The sequence below is a fragment of the Cyclopterus lumpus genome, chromosome 20, assembly GCF_009769545.1.
Source record: "Cyclopterus lumpus isolate fCycLum1 chromosome 20, fCycLum1.pri, whole genome shotgun sequence".
NCBI lineage: Eukaryota > Metazoa > Chordata > Actinopteri > Perciformes > Cyclopteridae > Cyclopterus > Cyclopterus lumpus.
This window is the reverse complement of record NC_046985.1, coordinates 5,897,486-5,919,020: the sequence shown is the minus strand read 5'-3', so window position 1 is coordinate 5,919,020 and position 21,535 is coordinate 5,897,486. Positions and strand designations below refer to the sequence as shown.

The 21,535-nt window shown below is 44.2% G+C and overlaps 1 protein-coding gene across 7 annotated transcripts in view; it reads right to left on the bottom strand.

Annotated features, from left to right (window-relative positions):
- Positions 1-21,535, bottom strand: part of asap1b (ArfGAP with SH3 domain, ankyrin repeat and PH domain 1b) — a 48,943-nt gene that overhangs the window by 3,572 nt on the left and 23,836 nt on the right. For 2 of the 7 annotated variants that reach the window (XM_034559596.1, XM_034559597.1), the window contains exons 7-23: positions 17,908-17,993; positions 15,818-15,893; positions 14,867-14,953; positions 13,840-13,940; positions 13,632-13,701; positions 11,869-11,956; positions 11,561-11,609; positions 10,036-10,202; positions 7,807-7,940; positions 7,462-7,553; positions 7,192-7,378; positions 5,371-5,456; positions 4,118-4,233; positions 3,969-4,036; positions 3,319-3,426; positions 2,527-2,755; positions 394-555 (exon numbers count right to left, since the gene is read on the bottom strand). In XM_034559596.1, the coding sequence (XP_034415487.1) occupies positions 394-555; positions 2,527-2,755; positions 3,319-3,426; positions 3,969-4,036; positions 4,118-4,233; positions 5,371-5,456; positions 7,192-7,378; positions 7,462-7,553; positions 7,807-7,940; positions 10,036-10,202; positions 11,561-11,609; positions 11,869-11,956; positions 13,632-13,701; positions 13,840-13,940; positions 14,867-14,953; positions 15,818-15,893; positions 17,908-17,993 (1,906 nt within the window). Of the gene's footprint in view, positions 1-393; positions 556-2,526; positions 2,756-3,318; positions 3,427-3,968; positions 4,234-5,370; positions 5,457-7,191; positions 7,379-7,461; positions 7,554-7,806; positions 7,941-10,035; positions 10,203-11,560; positions 11,610-11,868; positions 11,957-13,631; positions 13,702-13,839; positions 13,941-14,866; positions 14,954-15,817; positions 15,894-17,907; positions 17,994-21,535 lie in introns of all 7 variants that reach the window. The other 5 variants (XM_034559593.1, XM_034559595.1, XM_034559599.1 and 2 more) reach the window with 3 other exon arrangements.

Sequence of the window (21,535 nt, the reverse complement as noted above, 5' to 3'; positions counted from 1 at the left end):
TTTTATTTTATGTCACGTGATAGTAAACTGAATAATTACAAAACTTAAATAGAAATGGTAAAATGAATGTTCTTTAGACCGAATGATTAATAACAATAGCAGATTAGTCCACCTGATGAGTCAGACGACCTTTGAACTGCACAAAGAGAAACAACAAAGGCCTCCACTGGTCTGCACGACGCTAAACATTTGAATATTCACTCTTAATCTTGGGAACATTTGATAAAATGTAAGGTTCTCTTACAAGCTTTTTCTGCACCGGTTTTTCTTTTTAATTTTAATTTCAGTGCAGGATTTTAAAAAATGAAATTTTTGGACAATGGTAGTATCGGAGCTTCAGGCCGAGCCCGAGTGAAACCAGCTCTGCTGTTCTGACGTGTGCTCGAGTCTCACCCCCAGTCAAGCCCCCTTTACTGTGTGGACTGTGAGAGAGCGGGCTGGGTGGGTCAGACAGGGTGCGTTTGTGTCCAGGAGGAGGGGGCGGAGGTCTCTTCTTGGACAGGGTGGAGCTGCCTCCTGGTGTGAGTGTAGAGGGAGGGCCAGATGGGGGAGGAGCTGGAGGAGCGATACATAAAACACATGAGGTGATGCGGCCCCCCCAAAAAAAGTCATTCTGTTAGCCCCCCTCCCCAAAAATAAAACCCAGAGAGAGGATAATGAAGCATGGAGAGGAGAGGAGAGGAGGAGCAAGTAGAACAACATACCGTCGGCACAAATATACAACGGAAAGGACTGGAATGCTAAATAATGAAAAGAGACACCGTGTCTCTGCTTTGTGAACGTGTTCATGAATAAGCCTGAGTGTGTCTAATGGGAGCCCAAAGCAATATGTGTTCACTAATATAGAGAAATAATAGAGAGCTCAGCCAGAGAGGAATCAGCTGTGGTTAAGGGTTTACAGCTCGAGGATGGCGGGACGTGATTCCAGCAAAAATCCATGTAGGCGAGAAGTAATCAACCGGAGAATCAGCTGGCCTACATGGTGCCATTGTTTTTTTTTAAATAAACCACCACTACCCCGCGAATCCGAGCTGTAAAAGGAGGAAACAACTGATAGGTATATACTGTATGGGGGCACACGGCCGAGTAAAGGGGGGAGAACGTAAAAACCAGGATATTCACTGATGTATGGTCGGGTGCCGGCCAGTGTGGCGTAGTGCGAATGAGAGCCGAGGAATGCCAAGTGTGGAGCTGAAAGAATAGAGAAACAAAAAAGAGAAAGAAAAGAGAGGCGAGATGAGGAGTGTGGGAGAGAATCTACAGTATGCCAGTTTTTATAAAAAGAGCTGCTCCCACACACGCTGTAAAGAAACAAGATGAAATCGTATCAGTGGAGAGTAAAGGAAAAAGAAGTGGAAGAAAAGAGGAGAAACGGCGCAAAGCTCTCAGAGAGAGAGAGAGAGAGAGAGAGCGCTGCATCTGAAGAGTTAGTCTGTCATTTAGCCTCTTATTCAGGCTTCTCATCTTATTTTTAAATAAAATCAAACTTGTTTCCGGCGAGATTTTAAATAATGTAAGTTTGACTTTTATTCCTGTGATGATTCAAGAATATTAGCAAGACCTCTTTCAAGTCACGGAGACAAAAATGGTTTCTTTATTTCCACTTCTTGGATGCTTGGGAGACTTTGTAATACTCCGTATTTAAGACCGTTTTCATTTTAAAGCGACTCAGCTAGAAAACACGAACAGCTGGAGAAAGAGTCTGTGTTAATTAGTGAGATAAAAATCTGCCAGCGACAGTCGTCGTCGTCATTTCAGCCAACAGAAAAATCAACGGCTGCCAGCTCGAAATGTGAGAACCGAAAGCTCGACAGGCTTTCTGGGTTCAATTGAAACAACTGGAAACAGTCTTGTTTGAAGAAAAATAAGATCCAAAAGCTCAATAATGGATTAAAATGACTCGTTGAGATGGATGTTTTGCAGCGTAAGCTTTTTGAATGGTTTTTTTTCGACCTTGTGCACTAAAGCTGTGAGTGTGTTGGCGCTCCACAGAAGAAGTGTTATCTTTAATTCTAATACTGCAGAGACAGCACGCCCACAATGCACCCTGTGTAGAGATAATGATGAAGTGTGCATCTCACGGGCCCGACTAACCATCGACACCCTTCCCTCCCCTGCAGCCATGTTTACTGTGTAAGCAATCTCAATGACACCTGTATCCCGCCCTCTGATTCGCGTGTGGACAAATTGCATTCCACTGCAGGGAGGGTTTATATATGTGTATGTGTATGTGTGTGTGTGTGTGTGTGTGTGTGTGTGTGAGAGAGCTGACTGACAGTGCAAAGAAGAAAAAAAGTGATTACGAAGCATTCATCTGCAGCTAATCTCCTCCTGGCACAATAAAGTACACTTTCAAACACTATCTTCCCTCTCCAGCATTTGCATTACAGGCAGACGGTTTTTCATTTTTTTCAGAACATGATCTCCCGACTTTACCGACTGTCATGGATATCAACTAGACAATGTTAAACTGAAAATTTAGCCGGTGTACGTTTCCCAAAAGCACTTGGAGCGGGCCGGTCTGACCTTTGCCCTGGTTCCTAGGTGGCAGCGGCGGCCCGTCGGCCACGGGGGAGGAGGTGAGGTCGGTGGAGGCGCTGTACATCTGGTTGGTGAAGGCGCTGTAGGACAGACGCTGCTGTTTGTCCCTCTGGCTGATGAAGCCCGGCAGGGAGAGCTTGTCATGGGGAGAGAGGCTGGAGGAGTGGCAGAAGCTCTGAGGCCTCGGGGAGCGGTCCTTCTTGATGGGACTGGGCTGCAAGAGGGACACGAGACACCTGAGACAGAGCCGGCATCGCCTCGGAATAAGTTGCCACGCTTTGATTCTGCGGAGCCGACGTCGTTACCTGACATGCAGAGACGCTTTCAGGGAACAGTTTAGTCAAGGAGATCAATACCGTGTTCATAAGAGTCTCTGGCGGTTGATTTTACATTTCTGCTTTCGTATGGATTACCTGAGCTTCAGAGGTCCTGGTCGGCAGATTTAGCCGTTTCACCTGTTTTCCCGTCTTTATGCTAAGCTAAGCTAACCAGCTGCTAGCTTCATATGAGAGCGGTATCAATCTTTTTATCTAAACCTCTGCAAAAAAACTAATATACATGTTCCTAAAATGTCAAACTAGTCCTTTAAATCCAAGTGCACGATGGTGTATTGATGCTGCTGTAAGTAGAATAAATTGGTACGTCGGCCTCAACCAAGAATTTCTGTCTGACAGACAAAATCAATGTTTTTGTTATTTTTTTAATTCTCTCCTTTTTTTAAATTCTGTCTTTGTTGAATTCAAGCTCATCCAACTGAATGTGAGACTCCGTCCGAACCTTATCGTCGAGGTCGTCGTCGCTCTCGTCCATCTCCTCCAGTCTGAGGCTCCACTCGTACTCCACATGGATGTGGGGGTTGAACTTCCCCTCTGCAGCCTGCACCAGCTAACACACACACACACACACACACACACATAGTTACACACATGAAAATAGATGCTATTCCAAACCATTTTCAATCAAATGGAAACCAGCAACAAGATAAAACGCGTGACATCAAACTGTCCGCCAATATAAAAATCTATAAAGAGACACACTGGGTATGATTAATTAACCGGTATACAGAGTTACAACTAGGAGACAGTATCACTCATGTGTAAAATGTGCTAATACATTTATTAGAGGTTGTACACTGCATTAAAAAAAGAAGCTATTTGTATCTGCACGGCCATACTAGCGTTAATAATGACCATACATCAACAATTATTTCCACTCCGCTGTCACTGTTGCTCGAGGCTGCAGCCAAACCTTTGACTGCCATCTAGTGTTCTGAATAATCTGCCAAATAACATGTTCAAATCAACCAGAACCGTCTTTTCTCTGCAACCTTTTGTTTTATTTTTTTGCGATTATGTATTTTTTTTCTCGAGAGCATTCGAATCCACGGAGGTGTCCAACAACCACCAGCTGGGCGTTCTTGTACTTACTGCCTCCTCACACTGAGGGTTCCTCAGTCGCCTGGCAACATCCAGCGCCGTCTCTCCGTTCTGATTGGCTGAAGGGAGAGAGGATGGACGATCAACAGTTAGCAGTCTGGATACGTGCGCACAGACATTAATGTGAGGAAGTGACTCACTGATATCAGTGGCCGGCTTGCCCCTCAGGAGCAACTTGAGGCACTCGGGCTTCTCGTACATGCTGCAGTAATGAAGGGCCGTGTTCCCCCACTCCGTCTGCTTATCCAGGTTACCGCTGGGGGAGGAAACACACACACACACACACACACACACACACACACACACACACACACACACACACACACACAGAGACAGTCAGGACACAGGTTACATGCCTCAGGGTGTTTTCCACAGTCTTGCAGCTTCAGGTCAATGTGTTATTATTACCCAGGATGAGAGGAGACAGGATTTAATTGTTTTCCTTTATAGTCTGCTGTTTGTGAAAAAAGTATCTCCAGACATTTAAAGAACCATGATTTAACTCATTTATTGCAGTGTGAGAATGAGAAATGTATTGAATACCCAATTCGCTTAGAATTAAATGTGTGAAAGCACAGGATGGTTAGATATATCATTTAAGGTTATTCAGACAACGATTTATTAAGAATATTTTCATTATTATTTAAGTTTGCTATGAATTCTTGAGGGATTGTGATAAAACATTCTGTGTTTGGTTTAATGTTTGTGACTATTTTGTTTCTCTTCTGTACTCGATGAGCCGTTTTGTCTGTTGTGTTTATCTGGATATCTTGTGTGTATAAGTGTGTTTGACTGTATGTGTGTGGACTCCAGGACGAATAGACAATACTAGCGCTAATGGGGATCCTAATAAAAGGAAAGAAAATGTGAGCAAATTAAATAATTCATAAAAAAACACAAGACACAGCAGGTAAATAATCCCTTTAAGATCTCTTGTAGCTCTCAGAAAGGGTGAGAGAATTATCTTAAATAATGAGGGCCGAGCATGACGCCGTGTATTCGTTAAGAGGAGGGTTCGACGTCTTGTGTGTGCAGTCGGGAGCAGTGGTGGGTAAACAATTGAAAAGAGAGGAATAAATTAAGGCAGGGAACAAGTGCTTGACCCATTTCTGTTTGCCTTGTGGGAATCTGAGCTGAGCTGTGCAGCCCTAAGCTTTCCTCTGCACTTCCACTGCGTTTATTACAGACCGACGCAGAAGAAAGACTCACAGCAGACAGACGGATCACATTCGATGCTCCGTGTTTGGAAAAAAAAAAAAAAGAAGAAAAAAAAAAAAAAAGGTTGTTTGCGCCATCATTGATCTCTAAACCGCTGATGAGACATTTTGGAGGCTATTTAACTTGCACAAAAAAAACCTCACTATTCTATTCTAAAAGAGTCTTAAAAATGTACCTGTTCTGCACAAGGAAGTCCACCAAGTGCAGAGAGGTCTGGTCAGCAGTCCGTACAGAGTAGTGCAGTGCCGTCTCTCCGGATTCCTGCAGGGGGCCATCAAACACAGCACAGACACGGTGAGACGATCTTGGGCAGCATCCATTCTGTATTCTCTCCCTCTCTGTGACTCTTTCAGCATTTAAAACAAGCTGCGGTAAACAAAATGGCTCCTAAAACATTACTTTGGCTGGCATGAAGCTGAGATTTGCACATTTTCTTGCGAGTTACCCTGCGATAATTTCATCCGTCAATGTGTAGATTAAAACTACATGTTATTTCTTTAGACGCAGCATCACAGAGGGGGATGAACGAATAAACATGGAGGAGTAAAGAACATATGTGCTGTGCATTTGGTGGCATCTATAGGTTAGAGTAAGGGCTGTATGTAGCCACGCAGGGAGGGGAGGAGTGCGGGGCGGGGATGACGCTGTGCTGTCAGCAGCCATTTAGATGCACTGACAACAGCAGATCAGATTTCGGTGAGTCAGACTTCATAGCGCAGACAGCAGCAGCTCCCTCTGTCAACAAACGATATCCTCTGTTATTCTGCTGCTGCAACGTACACTTAATTTTTCATAACCACTACCATGTCTGTGTTATAAAACCGTGACCCATTTATGTCAGATTAAGTCTGATCACCCGTGTTGTTTCCGGCACTGCGTCTCCACCATCCACCGCTTGTTATTTAACTTTCGTCTGTGCCTGAAGCAGCGCAGTGCAAAAGGCGAGGAGACAAAGAGGCTGAATCACGGAAAAACAGAAGGACGTGAATTAATGTCGCCGCAGATGAAAACTGAAGCGAGCGTGAGTTTAAAAAGGAGATGGAGGTTGCTGGATATCACCACCTGCTGGTGAATGTATCTGGATGACTGTAAATCCTCCAACTGTTACACCCATTTCTACCGGCCAAAATAATTCACCAACTGGTAGAAATGTGTCAGCGTTGGTTGTCCTGCTGGCAGTGAACCTCACGCGAGGACGAACCACTGCAGCAACATGAGTGGAGCTCTGAGAGGGACATTGCTGGGGCTGGTAGTCTAATATGAGCTCACGGTGTGGGATTGAAATATACAAGCATGTATGAGGAGGTTGACACGTGGCAACATACTAAACTGATTGTCAGTGTCACATGATATGCATCTTAGCCAAGTGAGATATTCATAAACAACTAAGACAATCAGAGAATATCCCTATTTGAGAAGCTGGAAGCATGTTTGCAATGAGCCACTCTCAACCGTTATTTAGCCGTCTAGTCCGCAACGTTGCGGTTTGGGTTCACTCTCCTCGCGGCATTTTCAACCACAGCAAGCAGCTATTGGAGAAAAAAAAACTCTAACGACCAACTTTTCCACTTCCTGCTTAGCACCACAGTTAGCGACTAGCTGGTGAACATAGTGGAGCATTTAGCAACTAAAGAGGTGTTTCCCCAAGAAGTTGATCGTGACCAAAACAGAGCAACTAAGAGTGAATACTGGACTTACATCCTTCAGGCGACCAGACACATGGCTCTAAATAAATGCTATTGTTGCTCTGTAACAGCTGGACGTGTAAATAAGCCACTGTTTTCTAACAAGTTTGACATGTAAAGTTAAAAATGAATATGTCAATGTGGTGTTCACAACTTGTTTCTGCTGCCCCCAAATGGCCAAAACAGTTACTCCAAGTACAATAAATAAAACAATTAAACCAAAATCATCTGCATGACCAGATATCACGTGAGGCAAGTGAGTAAATAGTATTTTTTTTTTTTATATGGGGGATATTTGATTGAGGACTTACCGGTCCAACCTCTGGGAGCGGCTCCATCAGTTCAACCCCCTCTGCATAGACCTGGATGAGGGACAGCAGATCCCTGGACTGAACCGCCTCAAACAGGTCGATCATCTTCGCTGACGCAGACGTGCACGTCTTCCTAGCATACTTGTGGTCCACATACTTAGCGTTGATGAACTCCTTCCTCACAGTCCTGTGGCGGAGAAGAGGAATTCAGCTGTTTGGATATTCACCAAAGCTGGTTTTCAGGCAGCTTTACGTTTAGAGCGTACTTACATGTCACTGGATGGAGTGGGCTTTGGTGAAGGGGACGTGAGGTTTCCCTCCATGATCTCATTGAAACTACTGTTGCCTACATTCTTGGCCAGCTGGTGGAGGACGAAGAGAAAGTCTGCATTAGATCCTATTAACAGCATTTGAATGTTCCCAGAGACGGATGAGCACATCGCCTCTGGGAGTCTGCATCTCTGCAGCTTTAGGGATCAGATTCCGCTCTCTGCAGCATTTCTACTACCCTTTCATTATTTCTAATACTTCACTCGAGATGAAAATAGTAAAAGGGCGTGGACTGCTGCCTCAAAAAGCTATTTATTCACTTGGCAGAGCATTTCTCTGACTCACCAAGAGTTCTGAAGTTCCTAGCTTGTCGAGCTCCATGGACTGGATGCGCGAGATGTGGACTCCCATCTCGCGGTGGATGCCAGAGCACTCGATGCAGGTCAGGATCCCCAGGTTGGTGGACAGCCACTTAGGATCTATGGACACAGACGATGTGAGACAATGTAATCTACAGTACATGTGGTTGCTGCTACAGTCAGCGGGATCACAAGTGGATGGACAGATGGTGCGAGAACAGTAAAACTGTCATAAGTTGGATAAATGCCTCAGATTTAAGCCTAAAGTGAATATCAAATAACAGATTTGGATTTAAGTAGCGCCAGGTAACACTGAAAGCTCCAAGAAATGCCAGAAATCATTCAAATAAATGACAGTAAAATTCAACTCAAGTCCAGCCTGGAACATCAGACGCAGGTCGTCTACTTCTCAACCATCCAACTAAATGCCTGAAAATTGTATTTTAGTCTAAACATGCAAGATGTGTTTCAGCAGTAAAATCCATCCTTCCCTTTACTCTATATTAGATATGACTGTGTGTCTGCACTGTATTCTGGTCCTTTAAAGCTTCTGTCAGTAGAGAAATTGGTTTCTCAGCATCCCTCCATTTGATGTATTCCTGTATGATTGTAAAACTGGGGGAGAACAATGTGGAGCCTCGACAGAAGCTATTAATCTTACTTTAAAACCACTGCAACCAATGTTAAAAGTTTTCAATACATATAAAACTTCTTTAACGTGATGCAACACTTTCTAAATTTAGATGGTTTTATGTGGGAATAAAATGAATTAACATTTCTTGATTACTTTATACATCAACCGCAGACCCTTCAGACCACCGGACTGCAGTAGGCACGAACAGAGACTTCGTGTGACATCAGACTGCAGGATGCAGGTACAGCCCCATTGCGCAACCTACTGCCAATCAAACGGCGATGGGCGCGCTGTCATTCAGCGCCCTCTAAACCGCCGCCATTGACCGCCGTCACGTTCTGATGCAATCTGGGAGATTTAAGCGAGCTTTAAAAAGCTTTGTTGGTTGTGAGCTCACTGATGCTGTGAGGCCGGGGATGTTCTGTCTGGATCTGACAAATGAACACCAGGCGGACGCGTCGGAGGCAGCTCCACAAACGAATGAGTCATACACTGAAACGCAGGCGGGGAAGGGGGGGGGCCTGCACACACATTTCCCAACATAATGAAGAGAAGCAGGCTGGCGGGAGGTCACAGGGTGCAACGTTAGACACATTGAGCTGATGCACGGTGACCTCTATAGCTGCTTAATGCCAAAGCTGCAAAGCTGTGTCGTATAGGGGGAGATCCTGGGAGAGTATCAAATGAGATGGAGTTGTCCTCCTTCTCCAGAGACCAGAGGGAAGAAAGATGTGACCTTTGAAAGTCATTACAACGACCTTTCAACCGCTAAGTAACTGTGATGCTATTGGTTGAGAAAGGGAAACCATGCCAGAGCATTTGATCAAGAAAAACAGGAAACAGGGCTTAGACTCAACATCTGGAACATGTGTTAGACTGAGACCATGTACGCGAATGGACGAAGCAATAAGAGCACACACACACACACACACACACACACGACAAACTACCTCCCCTCTCTGCAGATTGCAGGGGTCGACAGAGTGTGTGTGACTTATGTAAGAATGTGATGTAATGCTGTTGTTTCTCAAAGCGGACAAATGTTGTTGTTTTTTTAACCCTCAGAGCATAAAGTCCTCCCGTCGGTGGTTTGGTGAGCTGCTGTGTGTGTGTAGATGTGTGTATGTGTATGTGTGTGTGCTAAGTGTCAGAGGGCCTGAATGTCTACACCACTCCTGAGTGCTGAGTCCTTGCTTCCTAATGTGGGGGAGGATGCGGATCGGGTTGTGTCCTGAAAGCTACACAGACCCCCCCCCCCCCCACACACACACACACACACACACACACACACACACACACACACACACGTTTGTTGAAGGCTGCAGGAGGATTTGTAGCTCATTCAGTTCCCATCGAACTGAAGGACATCTAGTTCGAGGCAGCTGTGACATTGCAAAGAAATCCAGATTGGTGTGTGGCTTTAAATAAAACCGTAGCCCACGGTGAAATAAAAAAGAAAATGCTGAAGTAAGCGTTTTTTCGCCTTCTCCTTTAACAAGGAGAGGGTTGACTAAGCACAAAACAGGAAGAGGATGTATATATACGTGGAGCCTCTCTGGACACACAAACAGCAGTACACACCTGAGGCTCCGCAGTCGCAGCAGACCTCGTTGCCCGGCATGCGCAGCACGTCTTCTATGATGGCTTTAGTCAGATCCTCTAAACCGTCCTCGCCGCCGCCGCTCTGCTCGCCACGAAACGCCATGTTCAGGGCCTCCTCCTTACTGTTGGTCAGCACCGAGATCCAGCTGCACAAGGGATCACATTACTGGTGTTAGATATACAAATATGCTTATTTTATTCCACCAAGAGATAAAAGCACCACTAAGCTAACGTAAAAAGTCTACAGCTGCAACTGACCAAATATAATGATTATTTTCTCAAGTAAGATAATTGCTAAGTCTATGAAATGGCAAAATTGAGACAATATGGTAAAAAAAAACAGTCCAAAAAATAAATATTCACTTTAAAACGATATAAAACAGAGAAAAAGCAGCTATTTTTATCTTGAAAAATTACTTCTCCAATGAAACATGTATTTCTAGAAATTGACTAATCTTGTCCGCTCTCTAGAAATTAAAAATAAATGTCAAAAAATGTAAATTTGTTTAAAAAAAAGAAAGCTTGACAAACATACGTCTATAACTCATTCAACTCTTCTTACTTATGGTTCAGAACATTTTCTAATTTTGGATTGATTTCCTCAACAGTCCATTTTTGCTTACATATTTATTTAAAAACACACACACACACAACACCCACACACACACACAGTGCTGACGTCAGCACTTCCCCTGTCATTGTCACTCGCCCCTGTCTGCAGAGGCCAGACGGGGACCGGGCCCATGAACCAATCTGTTAGATCGTCTGTTTTTCTGAAACTAGATATTTTCCTCCACAGATGCGTAGGTGTACAGGTGCTGAGCCAAAGCGGTTGCGTGTTTACTTACATCATGCATAGTAATATAGCTCCCAGCCCAATTGAGGGGGGAGCGTGATTACACAAAGCAGGAGCCCTATGGAATACTAAATATTGCATGGAAAATCCCATGAAGCTGCTGAAGCTGCTGCGTTTGGAGGTGCGTGACCGAAGCGGCAGTGAGGAGCAGCATGCTGGATCCCAGAGGACGGCGAGCACGCGGAGGTACCGCCTTCAAGCCCAGCAGGGCATCAGAGTGACAACACGCCGGATCCAGAAAAGTGCCTCAACTCAAAGTGCGTTTCAAGAGAGGTTTTAGGTCCTCGAGAATATTTTTTGAAATCCACAATTCTCGTGAAGCACAAACAAAACCTTGAAATGCCGACATTAGCTCGTTATTTTAAAGTGCAAAATGTCGAACGAGTTGGATTTCCTTCCCAAAGTTTTCAGTGACAATTGATGCAGAGCAGCAACTCATTGTGTACAATATATTTATTACCTCTCTAAAGTCGCTTAACCCTTATATATTACTTAAAAAATGGGAAGATCGTCCAGAAATATAACAATGTTCCACTTCTTCCTTGTCGAAACCTGGCACCTCCATTACCCACAATGCCACACACACACACTCTTTTTTTGTGTGTGTGTGTGTGTTTTTTTTTAGCAGTGTCACTCTGAAGTACTCACATGACAAACTCCTGTTCATCTTCAGCTTGGAAATGATATGTCCGGTTATCTGTTGAATACAGATGACGTTCAGTAAGCAAATTCCTTATCTTGCATTTCACAACACCCGAAGCAACCGACAGCGTGCAGTAAATTATTCAAATGCGCCACTCGTCTGTGTTGCACCTGTTGGACACGCGGTCTAATAATAGCCCGTCACATTCCCGCAGATTCGTTTTCCTTGATGTTCAGAAAATAGCAGGAATTCCCCAACTGCCTCACACTAACGTGCAGAGAACTAAACTATTCTGGCGTCCAGGGAAACTCACGGGAAATGAGATCGAAGCACTTCCTGTCCTCAGAACTGGGCTTGACCTGGCAGGTGAGCAGGTTGAGTTTGACCGGCTGCCTGTTGGACTGCGGAGAATAAACACATTGAAGGGTCACACAGGAAATATGCAATCACAAAAAAAAACACTCTCTGGGTTTATATATTTATAATATTAGTTATTTATTGTTCTTTCGATGGATTAAATGTCAGAAAAAAAAAATATATATATATATTTATTTATTTAAAACAGAAAGAATCATCACATTTAAGAACCGCATTTTGGAAAAGCAGAAATATAATTTTTAGGAAGTTTGAACCGACAGCGTATTTGTGTCATAAAGGATCAACATGAAATTCACAAAATGACTGTAGAATTTGTGCGCGTCAACTTGTGCATGTATTATTCAGCACTATTGCAGCGAACCAAATAGACACCTCAGGAATTGTATGATTCACATAATTAAAAAAAAGGCACAGAGTTGTGTGAACTCTCTTGTCCCCATTCAGAAAGTGGACCGTGCTGGCTGGCTGTGGGCTGTAGTAATGGGCCCAGTTGGCACACTGGTGGAGGAGGGGCCAGGACACGTGCTAATGAAATGCTAACAGGCTGTGAATGAGCCGTGGAGCTCGGCTGGCATCCCGCCACGTCAACTAGAGTCACCGAGAGTTCAGCTGCCACCAGAGCTGGAGAAAACAAGATGATCATAAGCTCTCGTATACCGACGGAGAGCGGGCAGAAAGCTTTAACCCACCGTCTGGGATCAAACAGGTAGCAAAAAATATGAACTGTCATCACTCACTTGAGATAAAAAGACTGATTTAATGAAGACTGATGTGGCTAAATACTAAATCTTGTAGTTTGTCCCAAAAGATGTAAAACATATTTCATTTTAAATATGTAAAGGTCAGAACAACAAACCGGGGTTTCATAGATACATTTTACCGTAGCTAATAGTTTAAGTTCAAAGACATTTTCAGAGTTTGGCTTACAGGACAAATTATGAAAAAAAAGGCAGCGCACTAGCGAACTTTATTCATCAAACTGGGAACAATTTGATCTTCTTCACGATGACAAACTGAAAAAAACACTCGGCATGAAGGGAAGGTTCATCTGAGTCAGAGCCAGCAATGAGGAGTGACTAATCCTACGAGATCAGACGGATCATCTTTCAGATAGATTTAAAGGGTTTTTAAACCACAACTATTCATTGTTGGCCCACAGTCCAAATATCGAGCAGCTTCAACAAACTTAGCTCTGGCTTGCTTTTTGAGCCACGACGATACAAATCAAGTAATCTCAGGTTAAATTAATTTTTTAGCACCATTGCTGGTTATCAACCAAGATGAGCTTCCCTTTTATCTGCGTCTGACGAAACGACTGCAAGTGCTCGGATTTGTGCTAAACTCAATTAATTCTTTTAGATTCCTGCCGGCCACTCTGGAGAGAAATCGGCACACAGCAGCTACTGCAGCTGCACCAGAGAGGAGACGACCCTGCAGACGTGCCAGCGTCTACAGTACGCTCACACTGAGATGAGTCACCGAGGCGCAGCAGGCGGAGGGTTGGGGGGATGCGGAGCGAGGGGGCTGGGGGGCAGGGTTGCCATGACAACCCATCTATGTCAATTCCATTCTGCCAGCCTCCAGATTGAGAAAGCCCAACACAACCTCCCCGCATGATGTTCTCCCTTTGATCCGCACAGTCAGTGGGTGGGTGTGTGTGTTTGCATGTGCGCGTGCGTGTGTGTGTGTTGAACTCACTGTGGCATGAGAGATGGTGAGCATGCCCCCCTTCACTGAGCACTGCCTCCTCTGCCACACCTTCCTCAGCCTGTGTAGGGAAGGAGGGAGGGAGGGAAGAACATTAGGAAAGGACTCGTCATGTCCACTGTGAATTTGAATGCAACATGAACGGCGCTCTACAGCGTTTGATTTCATTTTTTTTGTTATGGCCGTGTCTGCAGCTTACCCATCACTCTTCTTCAGCAGGTAGCCTTTCTTCTCACAGCCAAACTCCTTGTTCCCCTGCAGCTGGTGCATGCTGTAGCCCCCCTGCTTACTCTGCGAGTCCTGTGCGAATCCACACAATACCAATGTTTACCACACAGGGCGTACTGAGACGCTGCCCAAGGACATGCACCGCAGACACAAAAGCACTACAAACTCATCCGCCAACATCAACAGGGTCTCTTCTCCAAACCACAGTGCTAACAGGAACATTACATGTATAAAAGGCATGCTCTGAAGCCTCTAAAAGGGCCAAACCACTCGACTGTCAGGCAGAACAGACTGATGCCAGCATGCTCAACATGCACCAGCACTTACTCTTCTAGACTTGATTCCAGACGAGCAGAAGGCAGAAGAGGGGAGATAGAGGGGAGAGGTGTGAAAGATCCAGCTCAGGTGCAGGCGGTGAGTGTGAAACAAAACAACAAAAAAAAGGTGTCCCGCTCGCCCGCCCGCCCGCGTGCCGACTCAAACAACAATGTGCTCAACTCTCTAAATGCCGTGCTTACCGTAAGGTGCTATTAACAAGAGAAGCTACAGGAAGTGTAGATGAAAGACTGGAACGATTGTGTCATGCAGAAAAGTGAATGTGTGAAAACACCAGTACGGAGACAGCAGACCACGTTTATAAGTCCGGGGATGGCGGGTGTGTTTTTTTGTTTTTTTTAAGCGATGCGGTGTTAAGTCGGGCAGTGAGTGGCTCTCCACTGAGCAGCCAGTGAGGCACAACACTGGTCACCAGCAAAGCCGACCACACACTGGCTACCAGCATGGTACAGCACTGGGCACTCGCTCTGTGCTGCAGGAGACAAGCTCCAAACCCGGTAGTGGCCAGAGTGAGAGGAGGCGCGGGGGGGGGGAATCATTGGTTTCTAACAACATATCTGTGTGGCACCTGGAGCAACGCGGCTGGGGAACCCCTGCATGTCAGAATTACACCTGCTACACGTTTACATTTGTCCGGGTGTCTCTGAATGTGACCGGCCTACCTCCTTCTGGTCCAGCTGGAGGGAGGACTTGATCAGATCCCGCAGGGCAGTCAGCTGCTTCTTCTCCTCATCCTGAGTTTGTTTGATCTGAGGAGAACAAATGCTTTACCAGATGCCTCTGTGTGTGTTACACTCATAAAAATACCTCCCGTCAAGACTGAAATACACCTCTCCATTACGAATTGTATTTGCTTTACAAATATACTTTCTATTCAGAAAACCGAAGGCTCTCACTCACTGCGCCTTCTCCCCAGGCTTTAGCAAACATCCCAAAACACGGTTTTAAAAAAGGTGCTCACAAAAGCAACGAGCGACGGTCACACAGAAGATCCTCAAACTGCTCCGATAGCTCCCGAGTGTCAGGCTTTGTGTGTGTGAGGACCTTCTGTCTGACGACCAGGCGTTACCATCTTTGCACGTGTGAGGTTTTTCATAGTTTCCAGGAGATTCTGAATCGTGACAGTTCCTGCAGACGAGCTACTTTCCCTCTTATAATAACTGCAGGAACATTCAATGCTGATAAAACCGCTGCTTTTCGGGGGAAAAGCATCGCAGTGCTGTAAATAAGAAATGTTGGTGAGCAGTCAGCGAAGGCTCATCTTTTTCAAAAGTTTGGCTGTGGCTGAATTTGCTATTCTGAGCACGACATAACTTTCTATTTCCAAAAACGTAGTGTGACGCATGTCAACTCGACACTTTAATCCAGTAATTTATTTCGGGGCTCATGCAAAATACTTTTATGGGGATCACAAACTGTACTAAGTGTGCAGTGTCGTCATTCTCGACCTTGAAAACAGTCATTTTGAAGCCGGTAAGTGGACTTTGATTTGTGAATCATCTTTATAGACTGAATTCAGAAAGAATTAAAAAAATTTTTAAAAAAAGAAGGTAAACACAGACAAAGTGTGTGTCCATAAACACAGAGCAGCTTTCCAAATAAAAGACATTTACATTGTAGAGATCCGCTGCGAGCTTCTCGATGTACTGCTTCAGCTTATCGGCTGTCTTCAAGCCATCTTGGAAGAAACTGGAGAACAAAAAAAAAAAAAAGGTGCAATACATGTGAATCTCATTGACATTATCATGAATTGGAACACATATGAGAGACAAGTGGTCCAATTTTTAGGGAATTACTACTTGGCAAATGTCAAGCGTGCTGCTTTTGGCCACTGTGAAGGTCAGGCGGAGAGAGGAGATTGGTGCAGTTTATGTTTAATGTATAGCTCGGCTCCCTCCGACGCCTTTGGCTCTTGGCACAGAGATGGCAGCTGGCCGTGTCCGCTGCAGATTTGCAGAGGTGCTTAGCACATCCTGAAATCCATCACGGATCTGTCAGCGTGAAACACCTCCGATGCGGCGCCGCGGCCGCAAATCACCACTAATGACCTCTTTCTCTCCGCCTCACGTCCATCTCTCCCTTCCTCTGCTCATTACTTTCTCTGGTACATCTCCCTCCTCGGCTTGTTGTCTTTTAATATGTGCATTGAGGATCCCACATCTCTCTCCTTGTTTCTTGATGCTGCAGGTGAATGACTGGAGTCAGCCATGTTGACCCTTTGCTGCACTATATAGTTATGAATGTATTTACCGTTACTTTTACCTGTCACAACATGGTCATGATAATATTGTAACCCATCACCTCTCTAGATTAGGGCAATGTGGCCTCCGGCAAGACGATGAATGATGTTTATTGGGAAGAGGAACGGGAGGCTCTGACATCTTTACAGAAAACCTCTCAAATAAGCGCAGGAAGTAGACTGCCTAGCAACAGCCTGCTGCATCGATATGCATACGCCAATTTGATTATGCTAGTGAGGACTGATTTAGCATGCTGGAGAAGCAGTGTGTCTGTAAGTGAGTTAAGTAATACAAATAAATTAAATGACAAGCAACACACTGTCAATAAACAATGATTTGAGATCATTTCTGTTACCGTGAAGATTTTTGGAAAGCTGTCGGGATCTGACCCACGAACATACTGCCAACCGGACACTGAAGTAAACTCCAGCAATACTTCTCTGCAACAAGTCACGATCCGGTCCAAGCGAATATGGAATATAAATTGTTTCTCACAAATTTTTTTCCAGTATTATTTTCAGGCAAATTAAAATGATTGCATATTTGTGTTGCATTTGTTTTCAACAGGACTTTATAGCATTTATCCAAATAACTGTACTTCGACGTCACTCGTCAGTATCCGTAATTATTTTTATCCAACGGTTAATGATGTTTACCGTCTACCTCCCAGTCCGCCTTTCTTTGACAGTCTGAGGAGCCGCAATGCATTGTGGGGTGGTTAAATATGTCCAGTAAACTAATGTCTCGAAATCACTAATTCTTGCTAATCTCGTATACATTCGGGCATTTCTACATGAATCCACACCCTTATACTTAGTATGAATAGTACGCAATTTTGAACAGACAGTTGCGTAAGAGCCTAGCTGACAAATACCCACATTTCCCGGTAATCGCTGTCCTTAATTTGCTGAATGAAGTGGTGGTTCAGATGGTACACATTATAATGTTTTCTCCTTTCTTGCTGCGAGCAGTCACCCTCGTGGCATCGGCTCCTCATCGGTTGCTTTTATGCTTCTGAACCATCTCCACTGCAGCTTTTCCATCCATCAATGCCCCGTGTTGAACAGATTAAAAAAGGGGAAAGTATATTGTTTTGTCCCAGTGTTTTGACAGGACCTAGCAACAAGCGAGAGAATTTGTCATTCCGTCGCAGAACGCTGTGAACTTGCGGGTTCTGGCTCGGAGAACGCCCACTTATTTTACCTGGCAAACCCCACAGCTGTCAGAACGTATCTGTATGATGACCCGTGCATATTTATGAGGGCTTTATAGACACGACTGTGCACCCGCGAGATCTGTGAACCATACAGGGGATAAAAACATTTGACATCAAGAGCGGCAAAGAGGGAGAGAGAGAGAAAGAGAGATGCAACCGGTTTGGAAATACATTACTAATGGGGTGTGATGCACACAACAGGGGAGCGCCACGCGTTCGGGTTCAGGGGGATTAAGGGGGTACTTACTTGCACTGTGCGTGGTAATACTTAATCAGGTTCTGGAGGAGGTCCACTCCTTTCTTGGTCTTGATCTCATTTACTTTGATCAGGTACTGCAAAGCAAAGAGAGGTGCAGAGTTCAGCTCAGTTGGAAGTCAGGGTGTTTGGAAAGGTTTTTTTTGGGGGGGGGGGGGGTTTAATGAGGTATAATGTGGCAGAGCTGCCACACGGTGAATAAAGACATCAGCTTTGCCGTAGACACTTAGGAGTATGAACACTTTGCCTTATGAGTCACATCTGAATGCTTTATGAAGGCTTTGATGTACGAGCCAAGGCTGCGTTGCACACTGTGGGAGTGGGGGACCAGACTGGTAAACACACTTGCAGAACACGAGCATACCATCCAGTGTGCTAATGAGAAATATGTCAACATTAGCATCATAAAAAGAGGAGATCCTGCAGAGGAAGTGCTTTGTAGAGTGTGTGCTCGGTCAGGGTTGTCAAGACAAACGAGGAGTCTTCAGACGGTGCTCCCACCAAACAAACAAATAAAAGATAATCTTAATCTAAAATAATCCCACAGCATGCCAATCCACAGAGATGTTACAAAGACACACAGCTAAAGACCACTTTCAGCTCCGCAGCTAAATTTAATCTGTGACACAAAAGCTCTCTGAAGCTTTTGACGCCAACATGCAGTTTCAATTTGCTCTTTATACATCACGCGCGTGTTAGCGTACGCATGAGCGCACGTGCACGCGCATGTATACGTGTGTGCTGTCCCTTTGTCTCTGGCTGACGGAGCCTGTTGGATGGGAGATTATCCACATTTTGTCTGAACCCCGTGTGGGTTCGGTGTTTTTCGGAGAGCGCTGCCGCATGAGCGTGTTCGCACTCTTTTTGTGTGAATGAGCGACATCGCTCGCACCGCTGGAGATTGAGTAACATGGAGAGAGGGAGAGAGGGAGAGAGCGTGAGAGCGTGAAAGCGAGAGAGTGCACGCACACAGAGAGAAATGAGGTTAAGTGGGATGAACAGATTGTACCGATGACTGCAGCAACTGTCCCCCACACAGCAGCAGCAGCGACGCCGTTTCCAACCACGATGACTGCTGATTTAGGAAATCTCTGATGTTTGTGATTAGTCGAGCTCCTCTTTGCGTTTGGTAGAGTATATTATACAACCTCTAGAAGTACGAGCTTAAGATTTACAGATAAATCACAAAACTAGGTCAGATTAAAGAAATGCTTCACATATAGAAAAGATGTTCAACGTGCAATATGAATACAAACGGTATGTGTCGTTTTTACTGTATCAATACAGTTCATCGTGTAAAGCTGCAAACAGCAATGATTTACACGTTTTTTTTTTATATTTATTAAGCAGTTACATTGAAAAATAGTGAAAAATGCAATTTCTTGATCGTCTTAAAATATATATTTTTTAATCCACCCAGAACCCAAAGACATCTTCACATATGTAAAGCTGGGTTTACTATATATCTTAAAGTAAAATGCGGTCTGTTTTCTGGAACATGAATCGAGTAATTTAGCTTATGAAACCGATACCGATTCGATGTTGACTCAAATAGATGGATTAGATATTGATTGATTGATTCAACTTAATTCTATGTATATATATTATATACATTATATACTGGAATTTGTATTGCCTTTTAAGTTTGTGAAACTATCACATCATAAATGCACAGAAACAAGTAAATTATGCTCTTATAATAGAGCCCTTTAATGTTTTTTTAAGGCGACTTCTTCAAACCACAGAGTCATCTAACTACCGTTTACAGTGAGGCTGGTTCAGTAACAAGCGGCCTTTTGTTTGACGTTTCTACCCGGCAACAACCAACAGGCACTCATGCAGTGCTGTGAGGACACGACAAATCGGGATCATACTGTCAGTCAGAGCACAAACAAGCAACTCTCTGCATATGATGAGAAATTAAGAACTGGAGGACTTGAGGGAGCGAATGCAAGAGGAAGCCAGTGCTAATATGACGTGGGAGCAACAACTCGTTGTTGGCATCCGGCTTCAACTGGAGGCGGGCTACAACAATGGATAATACAGACTGTTGAGCCGGTCTTCTGTAATCCTGACAATATTACAAGTTTAGCTTCAAACTTGATCGCTTAAAAAAAGGGAAATTGACTTTTATTTTATTTCGGCCATGTTTTTATAAAAAAAAATTAAAACAATGGACCAGGAGGGGTTTTAAACCGTGCCGTGCGGAAAGGGTTGAAGGGGAGAGGCGTGAGGCAAAGATACTAAGCAAGGTAAAAGGGACAGGTGCATGCTGGTGTTACTGCAGTGTAACATGACACACATGTTTTTAAGATACAGTGGGACAAAAGTCATCAAAACTAAAACAGAAGCATAGAAAGGGAATCGCAAATTTGGTCATTCTGAATGTTTTTAATGGGGTCAATTAGCAAAAAGGAAAACAAATACGGCCTAAAAATACAGGAAGTTGTCTTTATCTTTGGCTAGTGTTAGCTTCTCCAAACACTTTGCCAAACTGGTTTGAACATAACAACCAACTTAGCACTTTCTCGGAGGGGTAAAAATCATTTAGAGATGGACGGCTTCATTCTGGATGCCAGTAGATTCACACTCCGACTATTCAGATTAACTTTCGGCGGATTTTCTTTTTAATCCACGACGCTGACATTCCCATCAACCTCAGCTGTACTTTGTGTTTCATGCTCGCATTCAGACATTAGCAATGCTAGAAGGCTAAACCAAGATGGTGAAGACAATGTCTGCATACAGTACAGCCTCACAGAGCTGCTGGCGTGGCTGTCAGTCTTGTTTCTATTCGTATCTGCTCCCCTTTGTCCCATGTTTCGCACTTTCTGGAAAGCATTACATGTACGTAACCCTAATCAAAACACCAGGTCTGCGGCAGAGTAAGAAGTGCGAACACAGGTGGAAAATGTGGGCAAGGGAACACCTCTGAGTCACTGTGAGACGAGGGCGGATCGGCATTGCAGGGCACAAAAAAGGACTGCGGCAGGTTCTGTACTGAATAATTCACACAACCAACAGCAGTGCAAAAGCCATTGGTCCATTATGTAATTTGAGTAAAAAAAAAAAAATCCTCGCAGGATAAAACAGAACAAGGCGTAGGCTTCACCACCCACCACGAGAGAGGTTTTCTGGCAGAGCGAGCTCTAACAGTTTGTTCTGATTCTCGCGGGCAGATAAAGACCTCGCATTTGTTTTACACTTTATTCTAGAGTTCTTTAATATTAGTCTTTGAGCGTTAATAGTAAAGATAACTCAAACAATGTCACAGCATGCGCTGATGCAAACAAGTTTATAGAAATATCTGAAAAACACTTAAAAGTACGAGCTGCTCAAATATCAGATTTATACACATTAAGTGTTCTGAGATGTTTTTTGTTGTATTTTCTAAATCATATCCCCTGACATAAAATTCAGTTTAGTGTTGAGGCCGACAGCTGTACATACCTTGTTCATGAATTTATGTATTTTTTTGGGGGGGCTGTCGTAATCCCAACATGTAAAGCTGCACACAAGTTTTAAAAATATCCTACAAATTATTCAAATCATCCGAGAGAAAAAAAAAGAAGTAATCTCAAGCTTAAAAGTCTCCTGAAAAATTCTGCTGCTGAGGAAG